The sequence below is a fragment of the Impatiens glandulifera genome, chromosome 9, assembly GCF_907164915.1.
Source record: "Impatiens glandulifera chromosome 9, dImpGla2.1, whole genome shotgun sequence".
Taxonomy (NCBI): domain Eukaryota; kingdom Viridiplantae; phylum Streptophyta; class Magnoliopsida; order Ericales; family Balsaminaceae; genus Impatiens; species Impatiens glandulifera.
Genome location: NC_061870.1, coordinates 35,106,208 through 35,121,385, shown reverse-complemented (window position 1 = coordinate 35,121,385; position 15,178 = coordinate 35,106,208). Strand labels below are relative to the sequence as shown.

The 15,178-nt window shown below is 33.1% G+C and overlaps 6 protein-coding genes across 6 annotated transcripts; 4 read left to right on the top strand and 2 right to left on the bottom strand.

Moving 5' to 3' along the window:
- Positions 1–17: 17 nt before the first annotated feature.
- Positions 18–2,851, top strand: LOC124914680 (acyl-protein thioesterase 2-like). Its single transcript, XM_047455272.1, has 9 exons — positions 18–654; positions 780–894; positions 1,497–1,533; positions 1,609–1,678; positions 1,760–1,864; positions 1,939–2,089; positions 2,171–2,253; positions 2,326–2,419; positions 2,496–2,851. The coding sequence occupies exons 1-9, from the start codon at positions 624–626 to the stop codon at positions 2,581–2,583; spliced, it is 774 nt and encodes a 257-aa protein (XP_047311228.1). The 5' UTR covers positions 18–623; the 3' UTR covers positions 2,584–2,851.
- Positions 2,852–3,129: 278 nt separating this feature from the next.
- On the top strand, positions 3,130–5,406 carry LOC124914903 (U3 small nucleolar RNA-associated protein 5). Its single transcript, XM_047455529.1, has 8 exons — positions 3,130–3,356; positions 3,483–3,649; positions 3,868–3,957; positions 4,122–4,366; positions 4,441–4,523; positions 4,628–4,739; positions 4,832–4,906; positions 4,999–5,406. Exons 2-8 carry the CDS (start codon positions 3,547–3,549, stop codon positions 5,188–5,190), a joined length of 900 nt encoding a protein of 299 aa, XP_047311485.1. The 5' UTR covers positions 3,130–3,356; positions 3,483–3,546; the 3' UTR covers positions 5,191–5,406.
- A 282-nt stretch (positions 5,407–5,688) lies between these two features.
- Positions 5,689–6,678, top strand: LOC124913650 (circumsporozoite protein). Its single transcript, XM_047454058.1, has 3 exons — positions 5,689–5,805; positions 5,881–5,946; positions 6,024–6,678. Exons 1-3 carry the CDS (start codon positions 5,713–5,715, stop codon positions 6,351–6,353), a joined length of 489 nt encoding a protein of 162 aa, XP_047310014.1. The 5' UTR covers positions 5,689–5,712; the 3' UTR covers positions 6,354–6,678.
- Positions 6,679–8,794: 2,116 nt separating this feature from the next.
- Positions 8,795–9,422, top strand: LOC124916337 (uncharacterized transmembrane protein DDB_G0289901-like). The gene is made up of 3 exons (XM_047457060.1): positions 8,795–8,860; positions 8,928–8,987; positions 9,063–9,422. The coding sequence occupies exons 1-3, from the start codon at positions 8,795–8,797 to the stop codon at positions 9,420–9,422; spliced, it is 486 nt and encodes a 161-aa protein (XP_047313016.1).
- Positions 9,423–10,127: 705 nt separating this feature from the next.
- LOC124915763 (umecyanin-like) lies at positions 10,128–11,045 on the bottom strand. The gene is made up of 2 exons (XM_047456527.1): positions 10,809–11,045; positions 10,128–10,716 (listed from the first exon to the last, which is right to left on the bottom strand). The coding sequence occupies exons 1-2, from the start codon at positions 10,984–10,986 to the stop codon at positions 10,298–10,300; spliced, it is 597 nt and encodes a 198-aa protein (XP_047312483.1). The 5' UTR covers positions 10,987–11,045; the 3' UTR covers positions 10,128–10,297.
- Positions 11,046–13,600: 2,555 nt separating this feature from the next.
- On the bottom strand, positions 13,601–14,922 carry LOC124915846. Its single transcript, XM_047456594.1, has 6 exons — positions 14,824–14,922; positions 14,669–14,748; positions 14,248–14,525; positions 14,073–14,166; positions 13,901–13,967; positions 13,601–13,826 (listed from the first exon to the last, which is right to left on the bottom strand). Exons 2-6 carry the CDS (start codon positions 14,737–14,739, stop codon positions 13,773–13,775), a joined length of 564 nt encoding a protein of 187 aa, XP_047312550.1. The 5' UTR covers positions 14,740–14,748; positions 14,824–14,922; the 3' UTR covers positions 13,601–13,772.
- Positions 14,923–15,178: the final 256 nt, after the last annotated feature.

Genomic DNA, 15,178 nt, shown 5'->3' with positions numbered 1-15,178 from the left:
AGAATGTTTCAAGGGTTTCTCATATGACAGCTGAAAATCACTATGGAAGCTAATGGGCATCCATCAATCAGCTGGAAAATTCATAAACAAATGATTGGAAAGGGGAGATATTTTTCCCTTTAACATAAATGGAGTTATTCCCTGTTGTTTTCTGGTAATATTCTTAGGTTGTAGCATGGGCTGGCTTTATCTGTGGCCGTTGCCTGAAAGCATAGATTCTCTTTCTCTATATTGCAGAATGAGGAAACCCCATTCAACCTGGCTCTGCCATTTAACGATGCATGTAGTTTCTGTATTGATTCTCTGCCCTCATGGAAAGATAGCTTACTTTTGTTATCATCTTTGCCTCTCCCTTTCAAGGATGCTCTATGTTTCCTTTCCTTTCCTTTCCTTTTTTTTTTCCCACTTTTTCTTTTGGCGGTGGTTATGTTTATTACATGGGAAATTTGATTAAACAATTTACTCAAAAGGTGTTGCATGTTCACATCCTTTATTCTTCTTTCGGGTATAAATTGAGAGGCCACGGATTATGTTTTTCTCATTGAAGTAAGCCATTAACATTTCTCAAATCCTAGTGCAAGTGTGTCCTTGTTAGCTACATCTGTGTTTTGTTATTGAGAAGAATGAGTTATTCAAATTCTTCTATGGGTTCTGGTTAGTATCCCCCGTTCATCTTTTCATACTTCAGTTGCATTATTGACATTCAATTTGCATATAAACACTTCATATCCATGCATTGGTTTTTGAAAACATCTATTTCCCTGTCATTATTATATCAGGAAGTAGGACGGCTAGGAGAACAATTGAGTTTGGAAGGACATATGTAGTGAGGCCCAAAGGGAAACATCAGGCTACTATTGTTTGGCTACATGGTCTTGGTGATAACGGTTCAAGGTAAGATATCTTCATCATCTGGTTATTAGGATTTACAGTTAAAACCTTGCTATTGGGATACGAAGCTCGTCTTACCATTTTGTTTGCTGAGGTACTAAAATATCAAAATTTAGGGTTATTTTGGTTATTTGACCCAAATAACTAATTTTCTCGTCAAACAAGATAGTAAACTCTAGGTTAGGGTGAACATGGTTAAAATTTATGGGTTTTTTGTCAGTTTTCCATGATAGTAAAGAAAATGTAGAAAGAAAGAAGGATATTCTTTACTCAGGCTTAAAATCATAAAACACATATTATAAGTGCTTTCATTTGTCACTTTTAAGCATGATTCTTGCTTTCATTGAGTTGATAGAACTATAAGATTTGATTTGTCTCATTCTGGATCACTTTGATTAGGTGAAAAGTGATTTACTTTGGGACCACTCTGCAATTAGTTGACACTCTAGGCTCTAGCAACAATCAGAGTATATTCATTGATGATGCTAATAAAGAATATAATAATGATTCTACTATTTAACGCATCAAACAGATGATAGTATCATAATTTCATTTTTCTTTTGGGTAAAAACGGCTCTTGATCAATTTGAAATCTCTTATTGCAGTTCATCACAACTGTTGGAATCCCTTCCTCTACCGAATGTAAGAGTTATATGTTCCCTTTGAGCTTATGATCATTTACCCGGCTTCAAATGTTGACATTTCTTGGTATTGCAGATTAAATGGATCTGTCCTACTGCTCCTACTCGTCCTGTGGCTATTCTTGGTGGATTTCCTTGCACTGCATGTGGGTAAAATGCTGGAAGAAAAATATTTCAATTTTATCATACAGATACTAATGGAGGTTGTTTAAAATTTTCGACACCAGGGTTTGATGCTGGGGATCTTACTGAAGATGGTCCTGATGATGTCGAAGGTTTAGATGCATCGGCTGCACATATAGCAAACCTGTTATCAACTGAACCCGCTGATAGTAAGCTAGCTTCATTGAAATGTTCTTTTTAGATTCCTTTTAACTTATATTTTTGTTTGTTTTTCCTTATTCAGTTAAGCTTGGCATTGGAGGTTTTAGTATGGGTGCTGCAACTGCTCTCTACTCAGCTACCTGTTTTTCCCAAGGAAAATATGGAAATGGATATCCATATCAAATCAATCTTAAAGCGATAATTGGCCTAAGCGGTTGGCTTCCATGTTCAAGGTAAAAGAACACTCATCGATCCTTATTGTTTTCTTCACAAATATCTTTGTGAGCTAGATTATTAAGAAAAGAAGTTTGCAGGAGCTTGAGGAGCAAAATCGAAGGATCAAATGAAGCTGCTAGGCGTGCTGCTTCTTTACCTATTTTACTTTGCCATGGAAAATGTAAGATTCTTATGTTTAAATCATGTTTGAATTCAAGAAATGTCTTTCTAAGACCTTTTAATGTTTTTGCAGGCGATGACGTGGTTCCATACAAGCACGGCGAGAGGTCAACTAACGCACTGACCTCGGCTGGTTTTCGATATGTAGGCTTCAAAATCTATGATGGGTAAGAAAACTACTAAACTTAAAAAACCTCACAAATTTCTTTTTATGTATTATGCTGATTGGTTTAAATGATGCAGGATTGGTCACTATACTGTCCCTAAAGAGATGGATGATGTCTGCAATTGGCTGAACTCGAGGCTGGTTCTTGAAGGATCTCGATTTTGAATTATGTGGAAAAGACCGGGGAGAAACATTAACATTATATGGTGTGAGGCGGCAGCTATAATAGTTTTCTTTTGCATTATATCGAGTGATGCGGCTACTATCGATTTTCTTTGATTTATTATACTTTTTTTGGTTCTTAATGTCCTTGTTGAGATTTTACCTTCCATAAAGAATAAATTCATATTGTATATGTACTGTTTTGTGAACTACTGTATGGGATTTTGTATTTGTGAATGTTTTTTATCGAATAAACTATGGCGTTTTAGTATTTTAGTTAAGTTTTGTTTTTTTAAATTAGAATTTGTTATATGACCGATTCAATTTAAGACGTCATAATCATTTTTTTTAATAGACTGTTTCATCCATGTTTTAAGTAAAAATGCTCCAAGAGGGATTGTCATGGAAAATAGAAATTGAAAATGATGTGCTAAAACAAGCTATATATTAAAAATGAGGGTAAAATTAAACGTTATTTAATTTTATAAGGGCTATTTCAATCATCTTCTTCCACCTGATAAAAAGCCAACTTATTTTGAAACCCTAAACCCTCTGTCGTCCTGAATCTTGATTACCCGTCTCCGAGTGATCGGAATCCGTCATAGTCAAATTCAACATTCGTTTAGTCAGCAGTAGCCGCCATCTTCTTCTAACACTGTGAAACCGCGGAAGCAAACATACCACTGTTTTCTTTGTCCTTGAACCTTGCACGCCGGTGGTTCACCATCCACGGCCTGTCTTTTCAGAAGCGGTAGTGGAAAATTCGGCAGAAACAGGTTAACCCATCTGCGTCTACACTACCCGAGAATGATTTGATTGTTCTTCCACCTGTTTACTTACTGTTAAAACTTTATGTTATACTTAAACCCAATTGTGTTAAAGTTTTCTTCTTGCATCCTCAGTTTTCAGTCTCGGATATCTATTCCTGTGCATTCTGAAGAATATTACTTGTGAAGAATTAAGGCGATGGGTAAAGGTAGGAAAGCTGAAATGGTCATTCAGAATAGTGCAGAAGAAGACCAGCTTGTAGCTGATGATTCTCAGGATAATGGTCTTCTTGAAGTACAAGGTATGCCATATCTTTCTGGTATCAGCAAGCTTTGGTTTTATATGCCAAAGATTGTGTTTCCCAATTCTGCAGCTTGTGCTGACCTACATTTTCCCGTTAGAGAAACATCCAAAGTGTTTCTGTTTGTCAAAGCTTACACGAAGCTATGCACTAATGGAATATCTTTATGTTGAATATATAACTAACTTCCATGAAATGTTTCCACTATATGGATGCAGAACCAACACCATTGAAAACTAAGAAGTCGAAGAAGAAGCGAGTCGCATCTGATCTTGATGATGAGACCACAGTGAACTTGGAAGATATTGGTAAGCTGTGCTGCATATTCGCTTCTCTTTATTTTATTTTTCATTTTCATAATGATCATTTGAAAGAGGCTGTTATGATACTGAACTAGAGATGGTGACTGCAATTTTCTTTCTTTCTGAAATTGCTTAAATAACTAAGCTGGCTCTTAATATGTTGTATTTAGGTAATATTGAGACAGCAGCTGATGGAAGCCAAATCGATGATGATATAACAGAACCAACCATGGGCGAGAAGATTGCAAGCCTAAATTTAGTGAATACGACTGATGATAGAAAAGCACTGGAAGAAGATTCTATTCATCAAACAAAGCCACCTAGTGCAGACTCTATGCACGTCCTAGTTAAGCAAGCTCTCCAAGCCAATGATCGAGCACTTCTATGGAATTGTTTGAATATCCAAGACGAGAGGGTTCGTTCTCTTTTACCCTTGAGTTTGAGAATTAAAAAAAAAAATTACAGACTGACATTTAAATACATTTTCAGGTCATTACAAATTCCGTTTCTCTATTAAACCCATCTGATGTCATGAAGCTTCTAGATGCGCTCATATCAGTTATTCATTACAGGTGACTCTTATTATGACTGTGTTTTACAAGTATTAATTTAGAATTGCTACTCCAACTGGATTATTTGTTAAAACTTTCCTGTATGTCTATATTATTATAATCAGAGGTGCTGGACTTGCTCGTGCTCTTCCATGGCTTAGAAGTCTACTTCTCCAACACGCAAGTGGGATTGCGTCTCAAGAATCTTCTCTCGTTGCCCTCAACTCCATGTATCAGGTTTTTCTTTTATTTTCAGATATTTAACTTAGACACCAAACAATCACAACAATCTTTGCTTATTTTAATGATTTGGTTGGGTATTGGTGCAGCTTATAGAGGCTAGAGTATCCAATTTCCATTCTGCACTTCAACTGTCTAGCAGCTTGGACTTGAATTTCTCAACAGTAAGTATATTTATTATGTCTAGAAGAAGAAGCAGTGACAGAGAAATTCTATGGAATCTCAAACCTTGTATTTTTGTGGCTGTTTGTTTTAGATTGTTGATGACAGTTTGGATGATGATGAAGCGATAAGACCAGTCATTTATGAGGACAAAGACAGTGATGATGAAGAATCTGAAGGATCGGAAGAAGATGCCATGGAAACTGATGACGACACATCAAGCCTAGGACACGAGGCAGAAGATGGTGATAGCGATATTGAAGGAAGTGATGGCATGGGAATCTAACTTTGCGGTTGGTGTCACAATCACAGAGATAACTGCACTTTCGAACAAATCAAACAAACCTGAACTTTTTTGTTTTAGTAAAATGGTGTAATAGGGTTTTGCATTTTTGACGGTATCGGATAATGCTTATTTTTTTTAGACTATTTTCACTTGTTTGTATTTTTGTGAAACTATTGAACTTTATAATTGTTTAAGGTAACATCAAATTTATTTGGAGTTTTATTTGATTAATATATATATATATATATATAAATCTTACAAGAAAAACAGTTTGAAACAAAGTTAATAATAGATTTGAATGAATGAGATTTTCTAGGTAATCCAAGCAAAGGTCCTCATTTGAAGATGCCATTTGTCATAGAATGCATGAGTTGAGGATTTAAATGAAGTACAAACCATATAAAATTAAGAGGAGCCTCTCAAAATTAGGCTATAAATTGAATATTGTGGTTTCTCTGAAATTTCATTCGATCATTATTATTATTATTCCAATCATCATCATCAAAGTCCTCATTATAGAAAATGGCATCCCAAAGAGATATCAATGCAAGGGCTGATGAGATCTTGCACCAACATGACCAAGAACAGAGCCTAAGCCAAGGTGGCCACGCCCAGGTAAAAAAAACATATTTCCCATTCTAACTAAAATCCATTTTCTAAATTCTCATACAATTTGTTGTTGATTTGCAGGCAGTGAGACCTGCATCACAAGATCTATCAAGCCAAGACTCTGATCAACAATCCTACCTTTCAAAGGTTATAATAACAATATTCAATATTGAGAGTACTATTATTGTTTGTCTTATAATAAAATTGTTGAAATCAAAAAACAGACTGGGGAGAGCTTGAAGAACGCTGCTGGTGGAGCAGTAAACCTGGCCCAAGGTGCAGCTGCAGGAGCAGTAAACCTGGCTCAGGGTGCAGCAGCGTCTGTCAAGAACACTCTTGGTGTTAACTCTGAATCCAACAACCCAAGCGCTAACACTGCAGCAACCGCAGCTAACCACCCAAGCGGTAACAACGCAGCCGCCGCAGCAGCGGCAGCTAACCACCCAAGCGGTAACAGCGCAGCCGCAGCAGCAGCTGCAGCCGCCGCTAACCACCCAAGTGGTTACACTGCAGCGGGGGCTAACCACCCAAACAACCCTTCCAACAGGTTCTAAAAAACCTGACCTGACCTGACCTGACCTCTGAAGAATAAAAAGAAGAAACGTCCACAACTTATAACACTGTTTCCGTATTTTCTCTTGTTTTTTTCGTTATATTATCATGTCATGAAATCATCATGAAGTGTTTTTATTTAACTGTTATTATGTTTTGTTTTGTTTTTATATATAATTTGTTTGTTGTTGTAGTTGTTTAAAGATGCAAAGGAAATGCATCGTGTAATTGTTTATGGGTTATGGGAATAATTGAGAAATGTAGCTATTTGAGAAATGGAATCAGCTATTATTTAATTATTGTTAGAGTTGCATCTTTCTTTTTCTTTTTCTTTTTTCTTGGGAACAAAATAACACAGTTCAAACAATAAATAATGTTTTTCATATGAGTTACACATAGACAAAGAATGATACCTAACAAAACCACTAAAATGCATGTTTTTCTTGTTCTTGAAAACCAGCATCATGCTCCCATTCCATTGTCGGACAATGTTTCCACCAATGAATTCCTTATTTTCATACCTACCCCTAGTTATTTGTATTATTTTATTATTTGATGATAAGGTCAGATTGAAATGGTTATAAATAAATATATAATACTTAGATATGACATTGCAGGAAAACAGATGGACGGAATTTTAACGCTATTTAAGATTTTTGTGAATAAATTTGAGTTTTTATTTTCTCAAGTTTAGGGGTGAAAAAATGACCAAAATTATCATTATATCGAATATATCATATCGTAAAATATTGATTTTTTCGTATATCAAAAAAGGGTAAATATGGTACCGATACCGAAATTATTAATAAAATAATGTATTAAATTTTCAAAATTTTGATATATTGAAATACCAAAATAATATTTATAAGAAAATAAATAATGACTAATTAAATTTAAATTCATTTTTAGAAATTATATTTACTTAAGATTTATTAACAAGTCAACCAATTTTAATAAATTTATTTTTTTCTCGGAACATATTTTATTACATTTAATGTTAATTCAATTATAAAAATATGATTTTTGAAAATTAAATTAAAAAATATACTTTAATATCATTTAATATATGCAAATCATGGACATATATGTTATTTGTTGTAAGGTAATTTCTTTTTTATTATATACTCAATATAGTCTAATATGTGTTAAGTTAATCTTAAACACAAAATATAATGAAAATCTAAAATATAAGAGTTCTTGACTAAAAAAGAATAAGAACAACTTCGAAACAAAAATTCCATTTAACTCTTAAACAAATGTTGGTTGATGAAAGAATTAATACAACCAATCGGGGTATGCAAATACTATAAAATTGAGATTGCAAGTCGTTTTTTGAAATACTAATGGGTTGAAAAGTCATTTATTAAAAATGTGTAAGTTGAGTACACTCTACAAAATAAATGAGAGTGATAAAAGTCAAACCATATTCACGAACGAGATAATGAGGCAAGAAAATGCTTTGTTTCCTCTGACTTTTAACCGTAAAATGTGTGAAATAAAATTGACAGAGTATGTCTTTTAGGTACGAAGAGTATATACTGATATCATACCGAAATAAAGGTACACCGAAATCATGGTACGATAAATATATGAATTTCTTATATCGAAATTTTTGATAATGTATAAAATATAGATAAAAAATTAAGGCATACAAGACCATCCCTAATCAAGTTTATAAAACTTAAATAATAAGTTTGCAATCCAACTCTTATTATTTTATTTGTGCATTAACTTTTTTTTTTTTTTTTATCAAGAAAGAAAGGGTTTTATATTAAATATTTTTTAAAAAATCTACCAACTTTTTATACATTTTCTAACCAATCTCATCAATTAAAATTGTTTTTATTTTATTTTTTTAAAAATAATTAATATTAATATATTTTAAGTTTTTTATCCATTTTTTTAAAATCCAACTTAACAAATTTACTTAAATAAACCTTTGTTTATTTTAAATAACCTTAATATGACATTAACAATTAAAACTGAAAAAATTTCCGTCCTTCAACTGTCAAACAAAGGTTTTCAAAATAAATAAAAAATGAAGAAAATAATGGTCGTGATGGATTTTCTTATAGTAAAAAACTAACTCAAATATTTTTAAACGACTATAAAGTAAAATGTTTATATAAACTACACAATCAGTGTTCATTTGAATTGAGGTAAATCGGTTAAAATCTTGTTCTTTGATGTATTACACTTATATTATTAGATTCACCATTTGTTTAATATATAGAATGGTATTTCTTCTCCAATCAAAACTCCTCCTTTTAAGACGCCACGTGTCAGAAAGAGCATGAATTAAGGACTCAAATTAACTACAAACCATAAGATTAAGAGCCCCTCAATTAATAACTATAAATACATTGTGCCCTTTCTCTCTAATTTCATCATTCATTCCTTTCCTTTTTTACACATATTCATCATCACCAAACCAAATATCAAAATGGCATCCCAAAGAGAGATCAATGCCCAGGCTGATGAGATCTTGAGCCAACATGGTCAAGCCCAGGTAACCAAACAATCACAATCTTCAATCCATTTTCTATACAATTAATTTGTTGTTGAATTGCTTGCAGGCAGTGAGACCTGCATCACATGAACTATCAGCCCAAGAAGAACAATCCTACCTTTCAAAGGTTATATATATAATTAATTAGTAATATTAGATTGTGATTTTGTCTGTTAATAAAATAATTGTTGAAATTAAACAGACTGGGGAGAGCTTGAAGAACGCTGCTGGTGGAGCTGCAACTATTGCTCAAGAGGCAGTTTCAGGGGCTGCTTCCTTGGCCCAAGGTGCAGCTGCAGGAGCAGTTAACCTAGCACAGGGTGCAGCATCAACAGTCAAGAACACTCTCGGTGTTAACTCTGACTCCAACAACCCAAGCGCTAACAGCGCAGCAGCAGCTAACCACCCAAGTGGTTACAACGCAGCAGCCGCAGCTAACCACCCAGGTGGTTACAACGCAGCAGCAGCCGCAGCTAACCACCCAAGCGGTAACACCGCAGCAGCAGCAGCAGCAGCAGCCGCCGGGGCTAACCACCCAAGCAACCCTTCCAACAGGTTCTGATCAATCTGAACTCTTTAAGAGGAAGAAACCGTCTAACTTTATGTTTTTGAGGTAAAAATGTGTCCTTTCATCATGAATTTGTTATTTTTCATTTTAGTTGTCTATTTGCTTAAAGATGTGAAGGTAATGCATCTGTCTATTTGTTTGTCTCTTGTTCTGGGAATAATAAATGTATTTATTTGAATTATTCTCTTCAGTTGTATTTCATGTATACATAGAGTTTGGCAAATTTAATAAATAAAACAGCAAATATATTCTTTTGCTACATTAATGTGAAGATTTACATTTCTTTTTCACCATTTACAATAATGTGAAAGATTACATAATTTGTCCTTCATGTGGCGAGAGGGTTATTTGTCCTTCATGTGGTGAGGTCCGAACCGAAGGAGACAATGGATTATGATATTATGACTGTTGAAAAATATGAAAATTCGATGATTACTATGGTCACACCGTGCTCCCACAGGTTTCATTTATCGTGTTCGATGAAATGGTTTCCGATACACCATTCTTGCCCATGTTGCAGGCAATTTTGTGCCACCCATGTTTAATTAAACAATTCTGTAGATTGTAGTAGATTCTTATTTATTACTTTTGGAACAATTTGTTAAGTTATTTGTTAATAATATTGTGATTTTAGTAAAGAAAAACCCGTTTCAATAATATTTATATTTTATTTAAGAAAATATATTAGATATTATTGTGTCAACTATATATAATGAATAAGACTTTTATTATTAGTAATATTTATGTAGTACACATACTATTACAAAAGATGATACAAGAAAAGAAATCATATAGAAGTCTTATTAGTAATCTGAATGTAAATTAATTATAAAAGCTTCAAAATTTCAATAATATTGTTCAAGCTATAGTTAATTATAAATGTAACCAAGGACAACCGCGAACATGGGAAGCAAGAAGCTGACTAAGACAACGGTTGAAGAACTAGGGGACGGCGGTGGGGTAAGTTCGGGTCTAGTGAATGAACCGGTGGGCGACTCAGTTGGAGGACATGCTTCAGGGCTAGAGTTCGGGGAGGGTGTGACAGGAGGGCTGGGAATGGTGGGTGGGGAAGGGACAGGCGTGCCGGAGACAGAGATAGCCATCTTTTGTCCGGCTTGGCAGTGGCGGCCTATAGTGCAAATGAAGTATGCGTCGCCTCCGGTTGTGAGGGTGATGTTGGCAGGTCCGGTGGTGATCATGCCTCCAATGGGATTATCCGACGTGCATGCGTCGTAGGAGGCCTTGGGAACTTGGAGCACGTCATGTTCCCCAGTCCTAAAGTTAAAAGCTACACGAAATGTGCATTATAAGATAGTCATGATCAATTAAACACACTTATAATTATTTTTAAAAATGAAAAAAAAAAAATTTAGAGCTTACTAAGGATGTCTCCAACCGCAAAGGTCTTGCCGGAGGCCCAAGTGGAGTAGGTGTCGATAGTTGGAGGTACAACCCAACCAGTGTTGTCTCCAACTACGTTTGTAGTTTGTGCTTCGGCATATTGCATCATTATAGCGGCGCAACCCACAAAAAGGAAGGCAAAGAACTTGTGATCCATTTCTTATGTTAAAGTATGGGAGAAACCAGGTTATAACTTATAATTAGAAATGTTTACTAGAGGAGTTGATGAGGTGAAGTGAAGGAAATGAGATGTTTATTTATTTATAGAGTTTTGGATGAGGGACAAAACGGTGTCGCAATGGAATTCTATAAGAGATCGAGCCCTCTAAGTCCTAGATTACAACTTTTTTTTAGTTTTAAAGTGGGAGGAGGACTAAATCAAAGTCATGTGTTTCCCCCCACCTTGGTTCAACCAAAAATAAAACGTTTATGACCAAGCAATCAGTACCTGTTTATAAATAAATATCTGAAATGTTTTATAAGTTTTGTTTTATTTAATTTTTGCATTCTTCTTAGCAAATGAAATATATTCTATAAATCCTACTAATCAAGAATTTAAACTATAAAAAGTTAAAAACCCATGAGACACAATCATGATTTGGAGTTAAAATGAGCTTCAAAATATTTGAGTTGAGTTAAAAATAATATTAGGGTGAGCTTAAAAAATAAAAAATAATTTTTATATTTTAACGATGAATTAGATTGAAAAATTTTAAAAATTGAAATTAGTTTGACCACCTTATTAATTTTTTTTTTTGGTGGACTTAGCCCACCACATCCTAACATACATCCGAATCTGAAACTATAATAAATCTTAAGATATTTCATAAACTAATGGATGACCCAATATGTAAGTTAATTAGTAACCGTATGTATGTGTGTGAAAGAAACTTGAGAGGTCATGCTTTGGTAGAAAAAAATGTTCCAGAATTGAAAGACTTGTCCTAAATACTTGGAAAACGGTGCCAGAAAATAAGAAATGGCTAGAACGTATAATTTAAGTTTATTTTTAAATAACTATGTGAAACACATAATAATTATTATTAATTGAAAGCAATTTTTAGTTAAATCAAAGTCAAGGTGACGAATTAATCAAAGTCGACAATCCCTAATAATTGTACTGATACAAATGGGTCTAGGCTATTATTATGTATGTTGTGACCTGTTAAGTTCCATGCCATGCCATGCAATGCAATCCCCATCCCCTTCGACTTTGACTTGGACTTTTGCTTCTACATATAATTTGGTAACGGTAATGCAAAACTACTTCCTTTTGCTGGGAAGTTTCTTTTTTATATTTTAATAAAAATAAATATATATCATTTTAATTTATATCATTTATTTATTTATACTTTTTTTAAATGATTAGGACGTAAAAACTCATTACCTTAATTACTAGATTAATTTGTTTAAACCTAAAAAAGACAAAATTAATACTAGAATTGCATGGTTAATTAAGTTCTCATGGTGTACCCCAAAAAGCTATAAGTAATCATACAAAATTGTATGAATTATAAATAAATAAATAAATCATTTAACCTCTCATATGATATATCATTTTAAGGTGTTATTATTATTATTATATATATATATATATATATATATATATATATACTTTCTTTTTCTTAAAAAAAAACTCCTTTCTTAATTATTCTCATTCATGGAACAATCAATATTTAAGTAGACATTAGAAATAATCTATTTTCTCTCTATTTTTGTTTTAAATTGACTAGTACATCTTTGTTTAAATCACAATCTTAACTTTGTTATATAAAATATATATATATTAATTTTGTAAATATATATATATATATATATATATAAATTATGTTATTTATAATATTCATGTGTTTATATAATATATATTAATTTTATTATATAAAAATCAGAATTAATATATAAATATATAATTAATATATAAATATATAATTATATATATATATATATATATTTAATTCAGCTTTTATTTATTTTAGAAAAAACTCCATAATAATGACCCACTTCTTATATTTAACGTAGTTAAAATTGTGAACTAAATAAGTACAAATTTTTGTAGAGGATGAAGAAGACCTTTTCAGACAGAAAAGTGAGAATAATTCTATATATACAATAGAATTAAAACGATTATATAAGGATAGAGGCTAAAGGAATTTTATTTTTTTCATATATTTAAATAAATTTATTTTACAAGTACAAGTTTAAATAATTAACTAACTATACAGTTAATATGCTTTTTTTAAAATACCATTTTATTTAAGACTCTAAATTAACTAAGCTAAATATCCATATATTTTAGTCATGGTTGATTGAATGGTAATTCAATGTGAATTCATAACCAAGTTGAATTAAGGTTTTCCTTAAATGCAAATGTCCATTCTTCTCCTTTTCTTATTTTATAGCGCAAAAAATGGTGAGATTCAGAAACACTGATTGTATTCATTATACCAGTTTTGATTGATAGTGAAAATGGCGTTTTGTTGTTGGGACTTTAACTCTCATGTTCTTAGGGCTCAAGGAAATTTTGTTTTTGTTTTTTCTTCCATTTTTGACATGTGATGATTAGCTAGGCTAGGCAGGCCAATGTCAATTTAGATAAGGCCGCCTAATCAGAACATGCTCCTCCTCATATCAGATGAGGATCAAATGTTTTGATGTTTTACTTTTGACAATAAAAGTGAAGCTAGGTTAACATGATCCATCATTTTCATCTTATGTTTCAACTTTATTATTACAAAGTAGACTTGCACCTCAATCAAAATGTTATTTGAATATAAATTAAACCTGGATGATTTATTATTCCAAAATTTAAAATTACACCAAACTAGGGATTCAATCTATTCAGTTTTAGATGGAAGAGCCGAACACGCAATGCAGTAATGTCGAGTCTCAAATATGAAAGTCGTTTGTATGAACACAAATAATTAAATTGGGAGAATCCATATATCAATCATACATACCTTCCTGCTCCCAAATATCAACCAGAAAATCAACCATTTCCTGTTTTATTTTTTAGGTTAGTAATGATTGACTAAACGACTCTTCTTGTAAAACTCGAGAAAAATAAGACTTACTGGAAGGGGTATGGGTTGCGGAAATGGCTTGTTGCTCCCAAGCAAACTCTCATAAGTAGCATCCCAACTGTCAAAAGATTAATTAAAATTGCATGAATTCCAAATCCTGTATGGATTTTATCAAAGATCCATTCATCAAACAGTCATGATTATAAGTAAACTGAATTGACACCTCAATTTGGGTTCACAAAGCTGATCCGATAGATTATCAGACTTTTTCTTGTTTCCAATCCATTGTTGTCTGGTCTGATTCCAGAGTAAAAGACCTGCAAAAGTAAAAAAATTTCAGTCATCATCATCATTAACATCAATTCATCATCATAAAAGTTAAAAGAGATCTTGCTTGCCATGATTTACAAACTGATCAGCAGTAGTAGTGTTTCCAATACTGATGACTGGATCATTAACAGTTTGATTTGATGAGCTGATATTCATAGATGAGATACTTCCACGTGACTGAACTCCATCCATATCACAAACACTAATAGTATTCGTCAAGATCAATTCTTCTGAAATACCACCCTTTGACCTAATTCCCCTCTTAGTTCTTCTTCTTCTTCCTGTTTTCAAGGTGTAATTACCTATTGATGGAACTTCAGATTTCCTATGGCTTCCAAAACAACCACTGCTCTGTTACAAAAACAAACCCCACCATTCAGTATTGAAACTATTCATGAACTTGCCTCAAAGTGATCGATGGATGGATGGAATCAAACAGTGAAAGCATACCACTATATGTATATTATAGAAACTGATGCTCGCACTTACCCCATGCAGGCAACAACTATATGGACGATCCAAGCTGTAACAGATCCGAAACGCACTCCGATCACAAACATCAACGATCCCTGAATAGATTATTCACAAACATATGTTAAAGCAGGTATATATTATCAGATATAAAGAGAAAAAGAGGAACTGACAAGCTGGTGGTAATCATAGTAATTGAAATCTGTATTCGTCTCCTTCCCCAAGCTGATCCGTTTCTGCAACCAAAATTGTGTAAGAACCTTGACCCCTACCTCTTCTCTTCTTCTTCTTCTTCACTCCCGGAAATGGAATAACTATTATTGGGGAAAAGAGACAAATATTTGTTTCCAATTTGGAGCATTTTATAGTGCCAGAGAAAGAAATCCAACATAATAAATATATGATTCTTTCCCCTTAATAAAAAAAAAAAAGGGTCACAACTCCCAATCAGTGTGGTCGATCTAAGATTATATAAAACCTCGAGAATCTCAAACCCACTCATCCAGGATTCGAGGGTTTTAAAGTATT

What these genes read in the sequence shown, in the direction of transcription:
- LOC124913650 (XM_047454058.1), top strand. Translation starts at nt 5,713, where the DNA reads ATGGCATCCCAAAGAGATATCAATGCAAGGGCTGATGAGATCTTGCAC. An exon ending in GCCAAGGTGGCCACGCCCAG is followed by an intron (nt 5,806 to 5,880) that starts GTAAAAAAAACA and finishes GTTGATTTGCAG; the next exon opens with GCAGTGAGACCTGCATCACA. An exon ending in AACAATCCTACCTTTCAAAG is followed by an intron (nt 5,947 to 6,023) that starts GTTATAATAACA and finishes ATCAAAAAACAG; the next exon opens with ACTGGGGAGAGCTTGAAGAA.
- LOC124914680 (XM_047455272.1), top strand. Translation starts at nt 624, where the DNA reads ATGAGTTATTCAAATTCTTCTATGGGTTCTG. An exon ending in GGTTGGCTTCCATGTTCAAG is followed by an intron (nt 2,090 to 2,170) that starts GTAAAAGAACAC and finishes AGAAGTTTGCAG; the next exon opens with GAGCTTGAGGAGCAAAATCG. An exon ending in TTTACTTTGCCATGGAAAAT is followed by an intron (nt 2,254 to 2,325) that starts GTAAGATTCTTA and finishes ATGTTTTTGCAG; the next exon opens with GCGATGACGTGGTTCCATAC.
- LOC124916337 (XM_047457060.1), top strand. Translation starts at nt 8,795, where the DNA reads ATGGCATCCCAAAGAGAGATCAATGCCCAGGCTGATGAGATCTTGAGC. An exon ending in GCCAACATGGTCAAGCCCAG is followed by an intron (nt 8,861 to 8,927) that starts GTAACCAAACAA and finishes AATTGCTTGCAG; the next exon opens with GCAGTGAGACCTGCATCACA. An exon ending in AACAATCCTACCTTTCAAAG is followed by an intron (nt 8,988 to 9,062) that starts GTTATATATATA and finishes GAAATTAAACAG; the next exon opens with ACTGGGGAGAGCTTGAAGAA.
- LOC124915846 (XM_047456594.1), bottom strand. Translation starts at nt 14,739, where the DNA reads ATGTTTGTGATCGGAGTGCGTTTCGGATCTGTTACAGCTTGGATCGTC. An exon ending in CTTTGTGAACCCAAATTGAG is followed by an intron (nt 13,968 to 14,072) that starts GTGTCAATTCAG and finishes ATCTTTTGACAG; the next exon opens with TTGGGATGCTACTTATGAGA. An exon ending in CGCAACCCATACCCCTTCCA is followed by an intron (nt 13,827 to 13,900) that starts GTAAGTCTTATT and finishes AAAATAAAACAG; the next exon opens with GAAATGGTTGATTTTCTGGT.
- LOC124915763 (XM_047456527.1), bottom strand. Translation starts at nt 10,986, where the DNA reads ATGGATCACAAGTTCTTTGCCTTCCTTTTTGTGGGTTGCGCCGCTATA. An exon ending in TGCGGTTGGAGACATCCTTA is followed by an intron (nt 10,717 to 10,808) that starts GTAAGCTCTAAA and finishes CATTTCGTGTAG; the next exon opens with CTTTTAACTTTAGGACTGGG.
- LOC124914903 (XM_047455529.1), top strand. Translation starts at nt 3,547, where the DNA reads ATGGGTAAAGGTAGGAAAGCTGAAATGGTCATTCAGAATAGTGCAGAA. An exon ending in TGAATATCCAAGACGAGAGG is followed by an intron (nt 4,367 to 4,440) that starts GTTCGTTCTCTT and finishes ATACATTTTCAG; the next exon opens with GTCATTACAAATTCCGTTTC. An exon ending in ATATCAGTTATTCATTACAG is followed by an intron (nt 4,524 to 4,627) that starts GTGACTCTTATT and finishes TATTATAATCAG; the next exon opens with AGGTGCTGGACTTGCTCGTG.